General features: G+C 38.4%; 1 protein-coding gene across 1 annotated transcript; it reads left to right on the top strand.

Annotated features, from left to right (window-relative positions):
* The first annotated feature begins 2839 nt into the window (after positions 1 to 2839).
* Positions 2840 to 21861, top strand: SMC6 (structural maintenance of chromosomes 6). Its single transcript, XM_086608402.1, has 19 exons — positions 2840 to 2907; positions 5620 to 5748; positions 7228 to 7332; positions 8104 to 8209; positions 8898 to 9034; positions 9584 to 9645; positions 10509 to 10589; positions 11405 to 11506; positions 11644 to 11763; positions 11868 to 11966; positions 13094 to 13240; positions 13620 to 13708; positions 14212 to 14376; positions 15375 to 15553; positions 17558 to 17759; positions 17896 to 18010; positions 19193 to 19353; positions 21019 to 21153; positions 21826 to 21861. The coding sequence occupies exons 2-19, from the start codon at positions 5625 to 5627 to the stop codon at positions 21827 to 21829; spliced, it is 2133 nt and encodes a 710-aa protein (XP_086464528.1). The 5' UTR covers positions 2840 to 2907; positions 5620 to 5624; the 3' UTR covers positions 21830 to 21861.
* Positions 21862 to 22126: the final 265 nt, after the last annotated feature.

Here is a 22126-nt window from a genome sequence, read left to right as displayed (position 1 = left end):
ATTCCTTCCAACAAACATTTTGACATTCATAACACTGCAGTTGCAGAAACACACCAGTGTGTACGTTTTTTGCTATTTTAATTTTGACATCGTGTAACTGGCAATACCTATAGTGAACGCCACCTGAAAACAGACGCCTGTTAGGTGGTATATTTCTTTGTCTCTCATTTAACTTTACTAGTATAGCTCTATTCTCCATGCTACCCTGTTACTGGATTCAATTTTCTTCTTTCCTTTTTGATTATTCTTCTGGTTTTCACACCTTGTCACTTCTATACAAGGCCTCTAACACATACTCTACTTTTTCCCCCTCACAATACCAATCTATTCCTGCACTTATTGTACAAAGTTTGTCTCACGCTTATCTCTCTACTTCTCCCTCAACAGCAGAAGATAAAAACCAAGTAAAATCTGAAATGTTTTGTATTTCTTTGATCCTGATTTTCAACCTGCGGTATACTCAGATAAAATAAACCCCTCCTTTGAATAAACGACTATACGAGTTAGCTCCCTGTGCTCTGAGATCTGCCTGGGAGAACTGAGGAGCTATGCCAGCTCGCAGCCCCTGGGACCATGGCCATGTCAAATTCATCAGTCTTCCACATTCAACACTGTAACAGTTTGTCAGAACAGCAAGCCTGCCTTTGCAGGGTGCGTTGTTTTATACTCTAGAATTGTTTTAAAGCAAGGCAGCAAGTCAATAATACATCTTTTCTGCCACTGCGGGAATTCCAGGTTGCCTTTAAATCAAGATCTCATGCTAAGATTTACTTTCAACAGAAATGATGTTTCTTTAATCCACTTCTTTACCTCAGTCTCTCAGCCTGATTTCAGTTGTACACATACAGGGCATAATGTTTTGCTTTTGTTGCTGTTATACCTCAAGCACATACAATGATTTAAAAATATAAACAAAGCATGCAAATACATGGTATAGTATCTTCAAGTCCAAGATGATCAATTTCTCTGACACACCGTGGAGGCTGACAAAAGGGCATTCAAACCTTCTCAAAAGACAAGCATGATATTGACCTTCAGGGGGGTTTAACAAGAGAACACTTAACAAAAAAAAATGATCTTTTTTTTTATGTTATCATTTGGTTCCTGGCAGTCTACACCAATAAAAATTAAAAAAACCCCACCCCATGTTAGTTGGTTTCTAAATATTGTTATGGAATGTCATATGGCACTTAATTAACAGGAAAGACACTATACTACAAACAATTAACCTTCCATCAGATTACAAATAAAAAAAGAAAAAAAAATGTATAAAAAAATTTGAAAACTACAAAAAAATCCACTTTCTTTTCATTATAACAAAGAACTGTTATTTTAGGACAGAAGTTTTCCCTACCCTCATCGAATATATATCTAAGGTTGAATTACAAAAGCCTGTGAGACCTATCAGTCTTTCCTTTTTTTGAGTGTATTCTGTAAAATATTTAGATCTGGATCCTGTATACGAACAGATCTACTACTATTAATAGGTGTGATCTGCCTATTGAGGAGCTTCATTCATCACAAGCCTCCAGTCTTCTTAGTAAGATAGTAACTCCCAAAGAAGGGAGACTAAACCTCATTTTTTTCATATACTTGCAAATCACTGAAGACACCATGCTATTGTAAGATCATTCACAGGAAATATAAACTTAAAAAATCCACACAAAACCTTCTCAATTTCTCATTGGACCAGTACGGGCTATAGCTAAATTGCTTTTATAAATTGTATTTTAAGGCTACACTCTACTCTACAAAGTTTCTTCACACAGCCAGAAAAGTAAGCCAGTTACTCGAAAACAACTACAGAAAACATTTAATGCTGAAGTTTAATCGATACAGACATGCTTTCACTGACTGCCAAGGTAACTTGCCAAGCATACACTTTATGTCTGACCCAGAGGCGAAAGCCCACGACGCGTTTTTCACAACTCTCCCTCTCCGCACCGCTGCCCTTCCCTAGCACCTGGCACAGCTTTGCCAACGAACCCGCGCACCTGAAGCACAGCAGTGTCACGATTCTGCATTCGGATTCCTCCTCAACCTCCTACGTTGGTTTTTTTTGTTTGGTTTTTGTTTGTTTGTTTACTCTCCCCACCCCCCCCCCCCCCCCCAAAAAAAAACAAAAACAATCCCGAGAAGTTGCCTGGAAGCGAAACGACAGGGCGCGCAGGCATCTTGAGCGTAAGCATCCAACCTTCCCGCCTTGATGCGAGCTGCAGATAACAGCGCACTGCGCAGAAACACGCTTCCCTGACCCGCTACGAGACGAACGGCGTTCGGGAGCGCTCTCCCTGCCCGCTGACAGGACCGCAGCCTAACGCCCCGGAGGCCTCTTCTCTCGCAGCGCTCCCCTCTTCCCGCCCGCGGGAAAACGCCCGCGGAGCCCCCAAAACACCCGACGCCTCCTCAGCGAAGGCGGCTCAGCCGGCTGCAAGGCGGCGGGAGGCAGAAAGCGCGGCCGAATAAGGCGGGAGCCGGCCTCTAGCCAACTATTAGTAGAAACTTACATCCCGGTGTAAGCCTCAAGAGCCTCAGGGAGACGCGAGCAGGCCCAGCCGCTGCCTCCCGGAGCCCTCTCACAAGAGAAAGAGAAGGGGATAAAAATCCCCCGGAGCCGCTCACCCACGCCGCACTCAGTCGCGCCGGATGCCGCTCCGGTGATAGCTCCGCCCTGTCGAAAATGGCGGGCTCGCGGAAACGGCCCCCTCGGGGCAAGGGGCGGGAGCGCGCAGGCGCCGCGCCGCGGTGTGCTGTGCTGTGCGGCGGCGCTTCCGTCGCGCCGGGAATCCCGCGCCGCGCCCTGGCGTGAGTGCCCGCCGCGCGGGGCTCGGGGCTTTCCCGGGGTCTGAGCTGGTGGCGGTTGTAACGGCCCTGCCCGTTAACGGCCCTCAGCGGCGCTGAGGAGAGGTAGGGTGAGGGGCGGGCGGCCCGTGCGCGGCGGGGTGCTCTGGCGGCTCCGGGAGTGGGGGGCGGCTGGGAGGAGGGGAGGTCGGTCGGTCGGTCGGTCGCAGGGCAGCGGCGTCGTCTGCCCCCGCCCCGGCGCGCTGTGTCACGATAGCGCTGCGCCGAGCCGGGCAGGGAGCCCCGCGTCCCGCCGAGCTGGTCCCGCCCGCGCCGGGGTGGTTCTCGCAGGGGGTTTTGCCGGGGCGCGGTGGAGGTCAGGGCCGGCCTTTGTCGCCCGCTGCCCGGCACGACCGCCCTGCCTGGTGCCAGGGCTCCCCACCGGGGGCCCGGCCCCGAGGCACGGGGCGAGCGGGTAAGGACCGGGGAGCGGCTGCCGCCCGGGCTTCCCATCTCCGAAGGGATCCATGTTGCGTCTCTAGGGGGTGAGTGGAAGAGGGTAGATTTAGATTAAGTCTAAGGAAGAAATTTTTCATTCTGAGAGTGGTGAGGCGCTGGAACAGGTTGCTCAGAGAAGTTATGGATGCCCTATCCCTGGAAGTGTACAAGGCCGGGCTGGATGAGGCTTTGAGCAACCTGGTGTAGTGGAGGGTGTCCCTGACCATGGCAGCGGGGTTGGAACGAGATCGTTAAGGTCTCTTCCAACCCAAACCATATGATTCTGTTCCACATCATCCGGAGAAGGTGTTGGGCCAAGCAAGAGATAACTGTGGGATGGGAGGTGCGAGCAGGGGGGATTCGTGCCCCCTCTTTCCTTTGTGCCTCCCCATAGCGGAGGTGGAGCTACCTTCTGTGCTGCTGTTTGTCAGGCAGTGCTTTTCCAGTGTCCAGATGGGATGGTTTAGACTCTATGCAGTGGCTGTGGGTGTATTTGGATGAGAGTCATGAATGTCAGAGTCATGTAGTCTAACATGGGACATCTGGCTCAGATAGCCCATAAAAATATATGGCACTCCACTGCTGAGATGGTTTATTATTTTGCTGTGGAAGGAGCTGCTTGAACTCAGGGGGATGAGACAGAAGAGGCAGAGGGAGGAGAGACCGCTCTTCTCCATTGCAACTCAAGTGCTTAGGACTAAAGTTACAATTTAACAGTCTTTATTTCATAGAACCATAGAATGCGAGGGGTGCCCATGGGGCCCTGAGGCTGTGCGTTGCTTTCTCATGGACCACGTCCTCTCCCCTGTAGGACACAGGAGATCATGTTAGGAACTGTTGGGCTGATCTACTTGCCTTCTATCCTGGATTGTCCCATCTGTCCTGTGAGACAAGGAAGTGGTCACTCGTTAAATATATCTGTGACTAGAAGTGTTCTGGTGTATTTAGTCTCCACACAGTCAATTTGATCTCAAACCATGACACATGATATCAACTTGGGACATGCAATGTCTCTAATGCTGGTCTTTCTTTCCTTTCCTGCACTCCACTGTTTTTTATTTTTAAAAATTATATTATTTTTATAAATTAATTCAGCCTACTCTTAGACCATGTGTCTTCCAGTAATCTTTCTATAGCTGTGGATATTAATTATATTCAATGTCTCTGAATTTTGCTTGAAATAGTGAGATGCATTTAAGTTCATTGCCATCTTTCCTAGAAGGGAGCTCTAGATTAAATTCTAGTAAACAAAGTTGTCAGAGTAGGAGAATATACTCTATTTCAGAAACTTTTGACATCAGAAACCTAGGCAGCTGATGCCAGTGTTAGCCTGTTTTGGACGCTTACCAGTAGGTGACTTAACTCCTGGCAAATAAAAAGAGTGTGCATTGCCTTTGTATAAACAACACCTTACTTCTCTTTTGGCAAAAGTATGCAGGCTTCCATGTTTTGTGTAGTACTTTGGAACTCTAGGTATGAAGAATGTAATATGTACTTTTGGGGGCATAAAAACAATGCCCTAAAGTTACAGTTACAGGGAATGCGAGATTTTGACTGATCTTGAATCCTGCTGTTTCAGTTTTATGTGGCTTTAGTAGACCTTACTAATTTGCAAGATTTGTTTCTGACCAGTCATATTAGTGCAAGAAGTCTGTGTGTGATTCATTCATTTGTAGAGGAAATATATGCATATATTCTCTATATAGAGAATTGTTGTCCTTTATCAGTAAAATAACAGCATTTTGTTTACTGTCGTCACATTACCCTGCCTCACAAAAACAGAGTGGCTTTGCGCAAGAGACAGCACAGGAGCAATGCTATGAATCTAAATTTTCCTTTATTCTTCTTTTATATGTTTTGCATATTAATTTTCTAGACACTTGTCAACCACATGTAACTAATACATTTTCTTTTGTCTGCACAGCTCGCATTAATCAAACCTGCATTCATGCTGCTGATCATACTCTAATAGTTATGTACTTTTTACAACTTAATCTTCAACTCCATTACTCACCAAAAGAAGTTCCAGGAAGTATCGCAAAGTCTAATGTACCAAGGAAAAGAGAATCAAGGTTGATTTTGTTGTTAATCAACAAACAAATTCAGCTTGGTTGGAATAATGAAGTTGTGTTTCTTTTGTTCAAATACAACTTTGTCATAGTAAGCTTAGGCTTAAATTCACTGAGATTTCTGTTCTGAAGAAGTATTTGTTTCAACATTTGCTGTGATAGTATTTCTTTTACCAACGTAAATAAATCGGTATGTCTGTGCTATCATCTGTAGGTATGTTTTCATATAGAAGACTGAAACCTACAATCTTTCAATACTTTCATTTTTCAGTACTCATGGGTAAGAGAAAGGAAGAAAGTATTTCAAAGCCTGGATCCCATAAAAGGAAGAGACAAGAATACACAGATGAACATAGTGATGAGTCCAATGAGGAAGAAAATTCACAGTCGTCCGCTGAGAGTAATTTCTCTTTACTGTCGGTAGGTTGTTTAAAAAGTCGTAGGGGGAAGATATAAGGAAAAGTTGATATAAAGAAGTTCTGTGCCTTTGGTTGATTTTGGAATAAATGTCTTGCATGTAGGCTTCAGTGGAAGCAATATAAAAGAAACTAGAGGTTATATCTGTGATGAGGACTTCTGCATGAGTTTGTTCTTACCTTAGTTATTTTAGATTATCTAGTTATAGCAGTTGATCATAAAATAATAGGATTCTGGTTTTATAGAATGAATACTATTGAAGTTGTCAAATAACCAAATAAAGGAAACAGATTTTGTTTGATAGAAGTGTGGTATATTTGGTTTATTGTTGTAGTAAAATCAGATAAAATATTTAGAGAACAAATTATTTACTAAAAGAAGCACTAAATACTTGTTTGTTTTGCATTGCTGACACGTTCAAATGTCTAAAAAAAATCTACTGTTTGAAATGTGTCTTTTGATGGAAGTTAGTCTTGAAAACAGAAGTGCCATTTTTTCTGCTTTTCCGTTACATTTGAATTCTAATTTGATGGAAGATTTTTTTAAAAAATAATTTCTGAGATTGCAAATACGGTCTTCTGTGTTACACTGTCTTGTGTATTTGGACTGGCATTTCTTTACTGAAAGGGTGGTCAAACACTGGAACAGGTTTTCTAGAGAGGTGGTTGATGCCTCAAGCCTGTCAGTGTTTAAGAGTCATTGGGACAATGCCCCTAAAAACATGTTTTAACTTGACAAGCCCTGGAGCGGTCAGGCAGTTGGACTAGATGATCGTTGTCGGTCTCTTCCAACTGAAATTGTTCTGTTCTATAAGACACCGTGGTTGATTTTTGGTGCAAAGAAGTATTGTTCCTCACTTCATTTTCCCAAACAGCAGCTGTTTGGCGTCATTGCTTGTTTATTTTCCCTGAAGACCTTGCTTTCTTAGAAAACATTGCTTTTCTGAAGCACTGGCAATAAAACTAAAGTTTCCTGTCAAAACAGTACTTCACCAGTTTAACAATGGACCATCCCACTTTTAGTTTCATTTCCCCCTTCCTGATCTAGTTTAATTTCCCTCTTTCTAAGCTGTGCTAATTCTCACAAATGTTTGTATTCAAGTAAAAAAGTCTTTCTGTGATGCTTTTTATTACTGCTCTGACAACTGTGTAGAATCTATGATCTTAATATTTTATGTTGTATTAATTGTAAGTTAGTTGTGGGTAGAACTGAAAGTTACTATGAGTCAGTGATCAGCTTTGGTGATTGTTTTCCTTTCTATTTTATTACGTAACTGCTCTGTAGCAAACAGCTTTTCATTGTGTCATGAAACCTGTCTGATTTCCTTGTAGCTTGTGACCATTGATGTTTTATATCATTCTGTCATTTAAATTCTTATTATGTTTAAAATAGAGAAACTATCTCATTAAAATGCATTCATAACATGAGTTTTAATTGTTAATTCTTTAGACTGTAGGGGAAGTTGGGATAATTGAAAGTATCCAGCTGAAGAACTTCATGTGCCATTCAATGTTGGGGCCTTTTCAGTTTGGGTCAAATCTCAATTTTGTTGTTGGAAGCAATGGAAGTAAGTATTAATTGCATCATTTCTTTGTCAAATAACACTTTTGTTAATAATTTAGAAGATGTAATTTTTATTTGAAAAAGAATTGTTAGCCATCTTTCAGCAATGGAGACAAATTAACTTTTGGACTTGGGAACCACGCAGGTCTACCTTAGGAGTTGAAAGCTGGTGAAAAATTTAGGTCTAAAATTCGGAGATTTGCAAAAGATAATGTGAATATAAATCTTTTCATAGCTAAATCACACATAATTTTATGTTTAAACTAAATGTACTCGTATGTTCGTTCTTAAATGCATAGTAATTGTCCAAGCATATGTAATGTGGAAACTGTTGTAGGAGAAGCAAGTGATACTTCTTTATGCAAATTCACTTCTTTTGGAGAGAGAATTAAAAAAGTTAAATTTTGAAAGAGAGCTTAAAACCTTTCAGATAGTTGCATAAATGGTAATGTGTGTTTCATTTCTTTTGTGGTATACGTGTTTTCCGTATGCTTTTAAGGAAGGGGAGGATTTTTCCTTCTGAGATAGGACATCTTGTTGAATGCAAATTGCTGAATAGAAGTAACAGAAGTTTGGCTCAGCATGCTTTTTTTGTTTAGCGAGAACAGTGGAAGTGGCAGATGTTTAATGTGATTTTGTATGTTTGTTCAATAAAGACAGAATTTGGACTTTAAGTGCATGAGTACATAAGCAGTCAAAAATCTGTAACATAGGTAGACTGCATAAAGAGTTACAAGAACTTCTTTTTAAAAAAAGTTCAATGCTTTTACTACAGGTGGAAAAAGTTCTGTATTAACTGCTCTTATTGTTGGACTTGGTGGAAAAGCCACTGCAACTAATAGAGGTTCCTCATTAAAAATGTTTGTACGAGATGGAGAGACGTAAGTAGAACTTTTTTAGTTTTAAGGTTGAACATGTTGCTTAGTGTTTGTAATTCAGGTTAGCCGATCACCTCAAAACCACAAACAAGAAACAGATTAGAAATTTTACCAGTAGTTTACCAGTAGCATACCATTGTCTCTGAAGATAGGGATATGTCCTGCATATGTTTCAGCATTCACTTGGGAAACAGAAAATATGAATTCAGAACTCAAACCACATCTTTCCTAGAAGAATGCCTCAAGCATTCTGCTACAAATTACTTTGGTTAGGGATGACTGCAGAAGCTAAACAACTGTGTTACACAAAAGCCAGTTTGGGGACAGGAGAACAATCAGAAAGCAACTTGATTCTGCAATCTAAAGATGAGGGCACTCAGATGGCAAGGGAAGGTGGGGAAAAGCTGCTCTCACAATGATTTACTTTTGGATCGTCATTGACCTGAAGCACAGAAGTTGCAAACAGGTCAGTGTATGGCAGACTTTCTGGCCATGTGTCTCCAACGGTGTTTCAGCTCAAATAACATAAATGTATCTTATTCTGATTGGTACTACGACTGACTTCCAGTTCTGACCTGTAAAAGACACAGCAATTTTTGTGGAAAATTAGAATATTCTGATTTTTTTAAATTTTTTTTTTTAGATTTGAAACTAATTTCAGTTGTTTTTTTCTATTGTTTTTATTTTTCAGTTCTGCAGATATATCCATAACTTTGCGAAACCAAGGTAGAGATGCGTTTAAACCGGAAGCGTATGGTAGCTCTATTATTGTGAATCAGCACATCAGTCTGGATGGAAACAGAAGTTACAGACTGAAAAGCAAATCTGGTTGGTGGTAGTTTGTTTTGTTCTCAGTCTTAGAAGCTCTCTAAATGTTTTCATTGTTTTAAATGCCTTGATGTTAGTAAAAGATGATATTTCTCATTTCCTTCATTGCTTAAGGATGATGAAGTCCATTTTTTTGTGTTTACTGTAGACTAAGAATATTTTAGCGTTTCAAAAGTAGTTGTGTCAGGTTCTGCATGATGTGAGGTCATACAGCATTTGTCTTTATGAAAATCTGTTTGTGCGATGAAGCTGAAGTAGTGTTTAGTCTTTTCGAGTTTTTGTTGAATTTGACGATTTACCTAAATTCTGTCACAAAGGGTTTATGAGGCAAGGAGAGACATTAAAGTCTTTCTTGAAAAATGCAAATATATCAGAAAAATTAAAAAACTTAACCAATGTTTCTCATTTAGGCCTAAGCCTGTGTTACAAAAACACTAATCTCATTTTGTACATTTACTAAGAACCACTAGATTGAACGAAAGACTAGGGCGTTGTATGTCTCTTTACTTTGGACCTATTGGTACATTTCCTTTCTTTTTTTACTACTAGGGACCGTAATTTCCTCAAAGAAAGAGGAACTCATAGGAATACTGGATCACTTTAATATACAGGTAATTGTTAATAGAGTTTAAATTCTGTTCACTTTAAAACATCGCCATGTGATGTTATAATTCTTGAATTAAAAAGCAGCATTCCATTTTGTTAAATGAGAGGGGTTCACCTCCTCAGTGTTCTTTAAAGATCAAATGCAATGGCAAAAGAAAATTGAAATTTATACCTCATACAGTGCAGAACAGAATTCTGTCCCAGACAGATAAGTATTTGCTGTCATCTGTGAGCCATGTGTCATGTAACCTGTTAATGAAAGTCTTAGCACATGTAAGTTTCTTTCATACACGGATTTTTTTTTTTTTCCTGCTTATTATTTCAGTTTTTGCTGTTGCAGAAATTTGCGTGTGTTTTTGCTGCTTAAGTGATTAAGGAAAGATCAGGAAGTGCACGTGACATTTAAAATATTCAACATATTCAGCCTTTCAAGTAATATAAGCTTCTGCTAGTACTTATTGATTTTATTTTGTGGAAACTTCTATAAGAATATATGGGGCAATTCATTGCATTTAATGCAATACTTTGATCAATTAAATACTGAGAAATTAAATTTCTAATGCTGACCTTGTTAGATAAATGGAAAAAACAGGCACTGTCTTTCTAGAAGTCAGTTATCCTCCTGGAAACAGTTCCCTAGATGTCCTTGTTGTGGTTCTAATTTGTACTTGATGGATTATTTTTTTGTTTTGTTTTGTTTTTTAAAAAAAGAAGTGAGAGGAATAGAAATCTTAATTTCTGGATGTGCTTCTCTCAGCTTATTACTGAATTGCTGGGGATGGAGCAGGGAGATGGTTTGTTCACTTTCATGTATGTGCAGTTACATGAGAACTTCTTTACTTAAAATAAAAGTAATTTGTTTTTACAGGTAGATAATCCTGTGTCTGTTTTAACCCAAGAGATGAGTAAGCACTTTTTACAGTCCAAAAATGAAGGTGACAAGTACAAGGTAAGAAAAATCATTTAACATTTTGATTAAACATTAAAATACTGATTTCAAATTTTTAGAGATGACATTTGAAGGAGAAAAAAAAAAATCAGGATTCTTAATTTTAATGGCTTGTTGTCGCTTAACTCAGGTAAGCAGCTAAGCACCACACAGCCTCTTGCTCGCTTCGCTTCCCTGCTGCCCCTTGCTTGGGATTGGGGAAGAAGAAAAGAAGAGTAAAAGTAAGAAAATGTGTGGGTTGAGAGAATTGTTTAAAGGAAGAGCCGAAAGAAGAGAGAAAGAAAGCAAACCAAAACGAGATGCAAAGGCAGTCATTCACCACCTCCTATGGGTAGAACGATGCCCAGCCAGTTCCTGAGCAAAAGATGGTTGTGAACTCCCCTATTCACTGGGAGGGCAGGGTGAGAAGCAAGAGACCTTGATGCTCTACAAACACTGTTCAGCCACAGCTAAAACATCAGTGTGTTGTCAGCATTGTTGGTCACACATCTGAAACACAGCACCGTAACAGTTGCCGTGAAGAAACATAACTCCATCCCAGCCAGACCCAGTGCACTGTGTGATTGTAGCAGTCATCCACTTGCAAAAAACAAGTTTTTTGAAGCGTCTTTTCTCTAAAGACATCGATAAATTTAAAAAAAGATTAGGACACTGCTGCGTTAGTTCATTATTCGGAAATATCCCACCAGTTATTTTACTTTGGGTATCGTTCAGCATGCATAGAGGTTGAGATGAGTGGTCTTTCTATGGTAATTATTTAAAATTCACTTAGATAAGCTGCTGAATCTGACATCTGTGTCTTTATTCCATTTTAGTTTTTTATGAAGGCAACTCAGCTGGAACAAATGAAAGAAGATTATTCATCTATTATGAAAACTAAAGAAAATACATGCATTCAGCTAGAACAAGGCGTAGAGGTATGTAAAAGTAATTATTAGTTTTGATTTGATTAGGTCTCAATGACATTAAATTTAAAAAAGTAAATCTTTCCAAGATTTTATATTATATCGTAACTTTTTGCACTCGTGATTGAACCTTTTTTTTTGTTTTTAAGCGTCTTCAAGAACTTAAGCGGCTTTATGGTGAAAAAAAGGAATGTTACAAAAGCATTGGGTGTCTGAATGACATGCGAAATCTTCTTGAAGATTTGAAACATAAAATGGCGTGGGCAGTGGTAAATGCCTTGTTAAAATATCTTTCCTCATATGAAATGTACTTTAAAATATTCCCAATGAGCTGCGGACATTGTGGTATATACTGATATATGCTTCTATTTAGGTGGGTGAGATGGAGAAAGAAATACAGCCGATCAAAGAAGGCATCAGAGCTGAAGAAGGAAATACAGAGAAGTTTGTTCGGAAGCTAGAAGAATGTCGGGTACATATATGGTTTTAAACCATATGTCACTCTAGTTTTGGCTTCTTGACTCAGGAATAAAAGTAATATTTAAACTAGGATTGTCCTTTAGCTTGTAAGTTATCGAAACTGGCCAGCTTAGCTTTTCACAAGCAGCTAAGAACAATCCCATTCATACATCTTTTTAGCGGTCTAAAACTTAACAGCAACGTTTGCGTTCCACGTTTCATTGGGTAATAATATTAGGACATATTGTTTTCTGTTGTTTAGTAGAGGGGGATGTGTGTGGTTTTCATGCTGATACTTTTGTTTCAGGTAGTGGTTTTGTTGTTTTGACTGAGAATTTGAGATGACTAGCATTGCATATACCAGTGAACAGTAATTTTAACTTTTATTGTTGCAAGTACTTACTTGATGCCTATTTCTGTAATGCTGGAGCATCTTTCAGAGATCTGTCATGCAGGTTTTCTTGGGTATCATTGCCTGTAGAAAAGATCAGTGTCTGATTTCAAGAGGTATCTGGAAATTTAACAGACTCTTTGGATGGTACTTAAGACCTACATAGGTAGCAAGAAAGAATAATTTTGCCAAACATTGATTCACATAGGAAATGCGTCTTTTGCAGAGAAACAGTAGGCATCATTATTTTGAACTCTTCAGTCTACTAAAACTCCATCTCCAAACTTTCTGATTTGGCACTCCTTTTTAATTTGTGGTGGTTTATTTAATTTAAAAAAAAAGTAATATGTATTTGTTTTACAAATGAGGTGGTCTTACTTTATGGCCAAACATGTCTCTGTAGTGTTGAAGGAACGTTCTCCAGATACTGCATCCACATCTTTCCATATTGTGGTACTTGGCCTTATTGTATTGAGTCCTGTGTTTGAGTAAACCGTGAGTTAGAAAAGAAGGCTGCTGTTTACTTCACAGATTTGGTAGTCTGTTGGTTTCCTGAGTATGTCCCTTTATTAATTTTCATCTTAGCATATCCATAGTGGCAATTACTTGCTTTATTTTATTTAACAAAAAAAAGCAAATGAAAATTATTGGATGGATTCTTTTCAGAGACGTCTTCTGTAGCACTAAGAGGTTTTGAAGAAAACTTTGCTTCATTACTACTGATATATCATTCTCTTTTTGCACCAAAGGTAAAAGTGAATGAAGCAGAAGGAAAATACAAAACAATACAAGACAAATTAATGAAAATAAACGAAGAAGCACAAGCCTTGCATCCTCAGTGTATTTCTTTGAAGGCTGATGTGCAGGCAAGAAGAAAAGCGGTCAATGAAGCTGAGGTAGGCAAAAAGAACTTTTAAAGTTCATACCAATTTAAAACTTTAATCTTGCCCATGCTCTACCCGTATGTCCTTTCTCCATCTGTGTCTAGGCTTCCTGAATCCATAGTGCAGTTCAAAATAGGTGCAATTTGCTGCCTGACTTGCAAGTATTTTCTGTTCAGGGGCCATGGGGTTTATATCTTTACACGGGTGTTAAGCTTAGGTCAAAAGAAATATGGTTCAAGTTAACTGTGTTACTCATTTCACGTTCTTGAAATTCAACTTAGGTTTGTCTATTTTGATGCAGTTCAACGTTTGTTTACTCAAAACAGTAGTTCATTTTGAAATTACTTCTTGCTTCTATTTATTTAACTACTGTATCCTATTTCCTTCATAGGTACTTTACAATCGTTTCAACACCGAGTTAAAACGTCTGGGAAAAGATGATGAACAGCTACGTAAACGCATTGAAGAACTGAAAAGAAGGTAGATAAAGATACAGTGATTACAGTGTATGTTTATTATGGTATAGGTATGCAGGGAGTGAGCTCTTCTCAGTAATGAGAAAATCTGCAGTAACAGAAAATACTTATTTAAACGTTAGCAGGTTAAATGTTTAGTTAAATGTTCAAATATTTCTGATCTTGCCTCTTTGCGTACCAAGATTTTGACTAGAAGGTGATGAGGTAGTTGGGCAGGAAAAAACTTTTCTTTTTTGTTGGTGATAATATACATTTTCTAGTTTCCATGGTGTTGCAAACCAAATATACTTTAAATGCAGTAAGAACGTAACTGAGGAGAGTTATGTGTGATTACAAATAAATAAAAAAAAAGCTGTTTATGCTTTGTAGATCTTGTAAATGCGTATAATCTTAATTATAACTTTCTGATGCATAAATCTTTTGTATGGCACAGGTAATAAAACAAAGTTCATATCACTTATAAATCATCAGTGTGGTTTTAAATTACTGAAGTATGATCTTTTCTAGTGCTAACCAGGTTTCAGAGCCAGAAAAACTAGAAAAACAAAGGAAAATCGCACACTTAAGGGAACTGTTAAAGGCATTCCATGATGAAGAAGTAATGATTGGTCAACAGGTGAATCAGTTTCAGCAGGCTATATATAAGTGTAAGGAAGAACATGGTAGACTTAGGTGAGTTATGCTTTTTGAATGTGGCTGTTTTATTTGTTTCAAATTATAAGAGGTCCTTTCCTATGTACCTGCGTTCCCTGAGGTATTATGCTTCAATTTCTTTTTTCTTTTTTTTCCTAGTTTATCATAGAAATTGCTAAACTTTTGTCTTTGGCATAACATGACTTAATTTAGAAACTTTTGGAAAATTAAGAAAACTGTTTTGTCATTAAAGGTGAAAGGTATTACTAATTTAAAACCTGGTATAAATCCATACTGTCAGTTTAATGCTCTTCTTTCTTCCTTCCACCATATGCCCCTTAATCTCTTATCATCCTACAGGTAGCCCATGATTTAAATTTTTTCGTGTTATTTAATACACTAATACATCCTGATACGATGTTACAAGATGTAACGATATAAGGAAGTAGATACACTTAGGGATAATTATTGTATCTGTAGTTAAAGGCAAATTTATAGAGACTTCGAAGCAAGTGGTTCTGTACCAATTTAGCCCATACCCAAGCTAGAAAAACATAGCACTCTTTGGCTTTGCTTCGGAAACCTGAACTTGAAAAATGATTACTGGAGGAGATTATGGTGAAGTTGTCATTTATTTTCTTAAGAGATTTGAGCATTGCTGATTATTGCACTTGATGTATTAATTTTAAGGTCTTTTATCAAGTATTGTAACCAACAGTTACTTTGTCTTCTGTTGAAGACCTTTGTAGAAGACAGTAAAAATGAAGCATATAATTAAAAATAAGAAAGTTATTATAAATTGTTAGAAATAAAAATGTCTTGTAAAACTGTCGTAAAGTAGTAATTTCCTTGCTTGCTTTTTTGTCTGATGTTTCTTGAAACTATAGAAATACTGTTGCATGTGTTTAGCTAGCTGTGCATTGGAGCATTGAGGTCTTGATGCACTGTCCTATTAGTACTTGAAAAATGAGACTTTATAACTAATCAAATGAAGGCTTCATAAGCTGTTGATACTGAAAAAAATTCTGTTCTCTTAGGAGAGAAGACTGTGATGCGACACAAGCACTGACTGTCAAGCAGAAACAGTTGAGAGAGCTGAAAGAGAGTAAAACAGATACTTTGAAAAGATTTGGACCACACATACCAGCGTTTCTTGAAGCAGTTGAAACAGCCTATAGGCAAGGACACTTTAAACACAAACCTATCGGACCTTTAGGTAAGACTGACTGCTGAAAAAGACATACTTCCTCACGGGAATTACTGCATGGCTTCTAGTGTAACAAATGACCTTTTAGAAAAACTATTTGTTCTTTAAGGAGCTTCAGCTATGTCTGTCTTCTGTACTTCCTGGACTAAGGGTTTTATCCTGGTAGGTTATCTACCTTGGACTTCCAGAGGGCAGACTTTGGCCTGTTTAGGAGCCTGGTTGACAGAGTCCCTTAGGAGGCAGTGCTGAAGGGCAAAGGAGTCCCTGAAGGCTGGACATTCTTCAAGAAGGAAGTCCTAAAGGCGCAGGAGCAGACCGTTCCCATGTGCTGAAAGATGAGCCAGTGGGGGAAGAACACTGTCCTGGCAGAACAGAAAGCTTTGTCTGGAACTCAGGAAAAAGAGAGTTTGTGACCTTTGGAAGAAGGAGTAGGCAACTCAGGAGCACTGTAAGGGTGTTATGAGGTTATGAAGGGAGAAAATTAGAGAGGCCAAAGCCCAACTAGAACTTAATCTGGCTACTGCCAAAAGAGACAAAAAACGTTTCTATAAATACATTAGCAACAAAAGGAGGCTTAAAGAGAATCATCATCCTTTATTGGGAAAAACATAGTGACAAAGTATGAGGAAAAGGCTGAGGCTTAATGCCTTCTTTGCCTCAGTCTTAAATAGTAAGACCAGTTGTCCTCTGGGTACTCAGTCCCCTCAGTTGGAAGACAGGGACAGAAAGCAGAATGAAGCTCCCATAATCCAAGGGGAAATCATTAGCGACCTGCTACACCACTTAGACACAAATAAGTCTATGGGGCCGGATGGGATCCACCCAAGAGTACTGAAGGAGCTGACAGAAGCGTTAACCAAGCCACCTTCCGTCATTTTTCAGCATTCGTGGCTAACTGGAGAGGTCTCTGTTGACTGGAGGTTAGCAAATGTGACTCCCATCTACAGGAAGGGCTGGAAGGAGGGTCCAAGGAACTACAAGCCTGTCGGTCTGATGTTAGTGCCAGGGAGGGTTATGGAGCAGAGCATCTTGAGTGCCATCACGTGGCACATACAGGGCAACCAGGTGATCAGGTCCGGTCAGCATGGGTGTATGAAAGGCAGGTCCTGCTTGACTAATCTGATCTCCTTCTATGACAAGGTGACCTGCTTAGTGGATGAGGGAAAGGCTGTGCATATTGTGTTTTTATACAATGGTAAACTTCAGTGCACCCCTCCAACTTCCCCATACCCTCTAAACATCAGACTACTGTACTTCAGCCGCTTATTCTGTGGTGGATAGCACTGTCCAACTCTTGGACAGACTTTGTTCAGAATGTCCAGTGACTGACTTGTGGGCTTTTCAAACTGGAGATGTTTTGCATGGAGCAATTCAGACAGAACCAGTTGAGATTTTCTTGGAAAGTTTGGTTTCATCAGTTTTTTGATCAACTCTTGAGAGCAACTGCTATTTCCATTTTGTGAATGGGAGTGATGACTTCAGCATATCCTGGATATCAATGTAAAGGCTGAGTACTTACCTACTTGATGCTTACTGCAGGGTGAGAACATGCAAACACATTACTGAAGACAGACGATATAATGGAAATTTTCATGTTTATTTAATATGCAGTGTAGTTATTCCTCTGACTTCACCCTCAAAGCATTACATTGTTGATAATCTTAAGCTGAGCTGCCCTAAAATTGTTACCTTGATGGAAGTTAGTAGTGACCTGTGGAAGATTTTGTAGTGACCTGTGGAAGATTTTGGAAGAAAACGTAGACCTCCAATTATGTATCGGTGTTTCTATAGGAAGAGAAATTATGTGTCTATATTCTCAGAATAGCTTGTCTGTTCTGAAGTTTTTTATCTTTTAGTTAACTTCTTAATTTTTTTTTTTCCTTCTTGTGAGAAAGCTTTATTTTAGACTCTTAAAAAAAGACAACAAAACAAAAACATTGAGTGTTAAAAATGCGCTACTGGATGTTCTGTTATGGAACACAGATCCTAAAATTGTCTCTTATGTTTATTTAGGTGCTTTCATTCACCCGAAAGATGCTGAGCTGACCTTGGCTGTTGAATCTTGTTTGAAGGGCCTAGTTCAGGCGTTCTGCTGTGATAATCATAGTGATGAAAGAGTTCTTCAGCTGCTGATGGCAAAATATTATCCGCGTGGATTTAGACCTCAAATAATTGTAAATAAATTTCAGAATACAGTTTATGATGTTAGACACAGGTTAGTTTTATGTTTTGAATTTTATTGCTTAGCCTTGATGGTTCAAATTATTATTAGTTGAAAAGAATTATTTGTTATTTTTTTCCTAAAGGTCTTACGTGAACTTTATGAATGGTGTTTTTTTTCTTTTCTTCAGAGGAGTTCATCATCCAGAATTCCCATCGGTTCTCACAGCACTGGAAATAGATCATGCAGTGGTTGCCAATTGTTTGATTGATGTGAGGGGTATAGAAACTATCTTGCTGATTAAAGTAAGGTTCTACGCTCCCTATTGGTCTTTGAAGAAAAGCATTTTCTCTTTGTATGAAGCGTATATGATACTTTGACTAACAGTGTCTGTAGTGGGAAAAAGAGGTAGAGAAAGATTATTTTATTTTCCTTTTTACCCCTATGAGGAGAGGTGAGGACCCTGATGGCTTGGCAGACCCTGACTGTATCAATTGTCAGTGTTACAGTGCAGTACGGACACACATATGTTTCTACCGGAAGGCTCCCAGTAAGGCCCTCTTGGATTCAGTGAACTGTCAGTATCCCACCTCAAACTCTGTTTTCTGTCATGGGTGAGACAGAGTAAACTGACAACCCATAGTGGATTTAGATATTGGGATTTATTTAAGAATGAGCTTTTTCTCTTATTTCCACACACTTGCTTGCTTCCCTGCCTGCCCACACCCTGCAACACTTGACCTTCTTAGCCCTCAACTTCTGTCCCCAGCAGGGAGGTCACTGCTGGTCCAGGAGGATCAGGTAGAAGAAAATCTTATCAGTTCCTGCTGTGCTGCTGCTCACAGAAACCTGTTGGGGCTGTTACTGGGCAAGGTCCCTGGGCATTCCCTGGGATTTGTCTCTACAGATCTCTCACCATGTGTTTCCAGGATCTTGCCTGTTTGTTTCTGGGATGTTCACCACCACCTTTCTGGGCCTCTGAGTGGTCTAGTTTCTCAGTCTAAATGCTACATGTGCATGTGATGAGTCTTCTGTCTACTGTCTCTGTCTCATATCTCTTTATTGGTGGGTTCAGGATGTGTCAGTTTCGTGTAGTTCAACTGTTAACAAAATTTGCAACCAGCCCCTACCAGTTGCACCTAGCAACTGATAGACAGGTACCAGTTGTAGCTGTAGCAGGCTTGTGCTTGAGAGTTCAAAAGTTCCCTTTCAGGTATTCAACCACCTGCTCTTACATGAAATTATCAGAATAAAGGAAACGGGCAGCTAAACGAAGTGGGTGGGTTTTGAGAACATAAATGTCTTACTCAACTAACAAAAACGGATTCTTGACATGAAAGAATGTGGAAAAAAATCTAAATTACTGTGTTTCTTATTTTTTGTTAGGAATTGAAATTATTTCTGGGTGGGAACTTCTAGACAAGTTTTAAACTGGTATCTTTATGGTTGCTTTTTTATTGGTATGATAAAGCCATTGTATTTTTCAGAGTAGCCGTAAAGCTCGTGAAGTAATGCAGTTTAATCAGCCCCCCAAAAATTGTAGAGAAGCTTTCACTGCTGAAGGTGATCAAGTGTTTGAAAGACGGTATTACTCTTCTGATTACCTCAGACCCAAGTTCCTAAGCAAAGATGTTGAAGCAGAAATAAGGTTAGTGTCTTGTAATGTTGTATTTGTAAAAAGTGCACTTGTTGACAGGAGTAGTGGAATTGCATATTTGGCTGCCTGCATGTGCACTGCTCTCCAGTCTCTCCATTTTCTTTCTGAGATTTATACTTCCTTTCTGAGAATTCTGGAAAACCTCTTTATTTCAATGCTTTTCTATGATAGCTACAAACCTGAATTGTACCTAGGTATTCTTCAGAAACCTTGTGGCTTGTAAATCTTGTCCGATAACTAGGGGTTTGCTGGGCTTTGAATACTCCAGGAAAGCTAGCTACCTTCCTTTTTATTTTGTGGTTGCTGAAAAAGAGCAAAAGTTTCCTTAAAAATCTAATACCTGAACAGTGGTACCATAGTTTCCTGCAAAGGAAGCTGGATTATTCAAACCAAAATTACGTTGGCACAGTTGGTCCTACAGGTTTCAAGCTTTACATCTGTGTTTTCTCAGGCTTTTGACTTCACTCATGGTACATGTCGCTGATAAACTTGACTTCTCCCCTCCACTATTTTATTTTTTCAGTTGTGGTTTTTTCTCATGACTTTCAAAATGGTAGTTTAAAAAGCAAATTGGTGACAATGGAATACATTTATTTTGAGGCTCAGATTATATTACAGGCATATTAAGTAAATACTTCAATTTTAGTGTTGATAGCTGACAGACTGAATTGAGTGGTAAAAATTTCTTTCTGCCAACTCAAAAGTTTTAAAACTGTACTTTGTTCATGTCAATATGTGATGAACTTCACTCGAAGACTACCTTAACTTTAAAAGCGTTATAGGCATTTTGTTACCAGTATTGCTATGGGGCATTGATGTAGGCCAGTTAAAAAAGAAAAGTATATTCTCACCTCCCTGTCCCCCCTTCAGAACTTAGCCTAAAGCAATGACACATTTATCTGGAATAATATATGCAATTTATTAAACATTGATTCTGGGAGCAGACTTAATCAGTCCATTTCATGCATCTATAGCAAAAGTTGGATTAAACACTTGCATTAAGTTGTTTTATTTTTTTTTTCAGTAGTATTAGTAGAGCTTCTCCTTTTCTTTTGCAAGAATGAATCTATCAAAGTTTTGCCATCTATAAATAATAACAAAAAATAGCTTTGTTTTGCATTTCAAATAGTTTTACCACAAACTGAAAGAATTAGTTATGGAAATCTCTGGACATGACCACCTTTGTAGAAGGAAAAGTATGACACTGTACAATTTTTTTTTCACATCTCTGTTAATGTATTTTCTCTCTGACTGGAAATGTTTTGTCCTAGTTAAAGTATTTGTTTTCTCTCAAGATCTAGTAGTATTTTTAGAAGTAACACCCCTGTTTACTTCAAACATTTGGCCTGTTTGATAGAGGTTACAGATGGTTCATATTACATGAATGGTTTATGTGCTGCACATTGAACTAGGACCACCAAACAGCTGTCTGCTGGTTATTAACTATGAGTTCTGCTGTAGAGCTTTGGTGTTTCTTCACTGATCATTCAAACCATTCAATGCATAACAAACTTGAGATTTATTTTTCCTTCTGAGTAGGGGTGTGCTTTTTTTACTTTTGTTGTCATGCATTTAATTTTGTGTATTTCTATGTGTGCATGTAGTAAATAATATCTGCGTAATATATAACATCACGATATCACTTTTTTTATGAAGTCACTTGGAGAAAGAAATTGAAAACAAAAGGCACAGATCACAGCAGCTCAGATACATTTATATTCCATTGAAAATGAGATTAGGCAGAATGAAGATCATCTTCATGGTCATCGACGACGCCAAAAAGAACTACAGGTAAAATAGGTACAAAGTTAATTTTTAGAAACTGGTCAGTCTTTCCCTATGTCATTTTGGCTTCTGCAATACATTTTGAGAGGATGATAATTTTAAATGTTTATCCTTACTTTTGTTGTTTGCTTCTGTAGAATGCTTTCATCATTTAGGACATTATTTAATAAGCTGAATATTTCACCTCTAAGTTTTCTTAATGCTTATTTCTTTATAAACCATTTTACAATTATTAGTCGTCTGTCTTTGTTTTCCAGTTCTCCTAGGTAGCATATATATTTGTGGTGACCAATGATGTTACAGTTAGGCAATGTAACATAATACATACTATATAAGGTTATATGCAGTAAATTACAAATAAGAACCAGCAAAAAACTGGCATGTGGACTCAAATTGCTGAAGATAAATATTTGAAGGAAAAAGAAAATATCTTTTATTCAGTTTTTGTGTTGAATGGAAATACAATAATAACAATGATTTAAAGTGCATGTGACTTTCAGAACAAGTTATATCTTATAAAAATGGATTCCATTGATAAGTGGAAAGAGTTCTGTCTTTTGTAGGCACTACTGAAACTAAAAGACCAAATATCTTGCTTTCTCTGTTGACTTAAATGAACAAATGTGAACTTTTCCCTTTAGATAAGGTCAGGAATATTGATTTTCTTTTTCTTTTCAGATAAAAATAAGAACAACAAATGCAGAAATAGCAGATCTTGAAAATATGGAAGAACACCAGTCAGTGGACATCTGTACATTAGTAAGAATAGATTATTATCAAATTATGTCTAATAAGGATATATAATAATGTATTTTAATGTGGTGGGTAGTGTTTTGAAATAAGCAAATACTGTAGATTTTCAACTAGCATACAAGTTAGAGAAATAGCAAAGAATATAACACTACAGAATTATAACACACCACAGTTATGATAAAGGCATGATTTTATTTATTTTTGGTGAGTTTGAGGTTTTTTTCCT

This window comes from Tauraco erythrolophus, chromosome 2 (assembly GCF_009769465.1).
Source record: "Tauraco erythrolophus isolate bTauEry1 chromosome 2, bTauEry1.pri, whole genome shotgun sequence".
NCBI lineage: Eukaryota > Metazoa > Chordata > Aves > Musophagiformes > Musophagidae > Tauraco > Tauraco erythrolophus.
The sequence above is the reverse complement of the archived record's forward strand: the minus strand, read 5'-3'. Positions and strand labels throughout refer to the sequence as shown.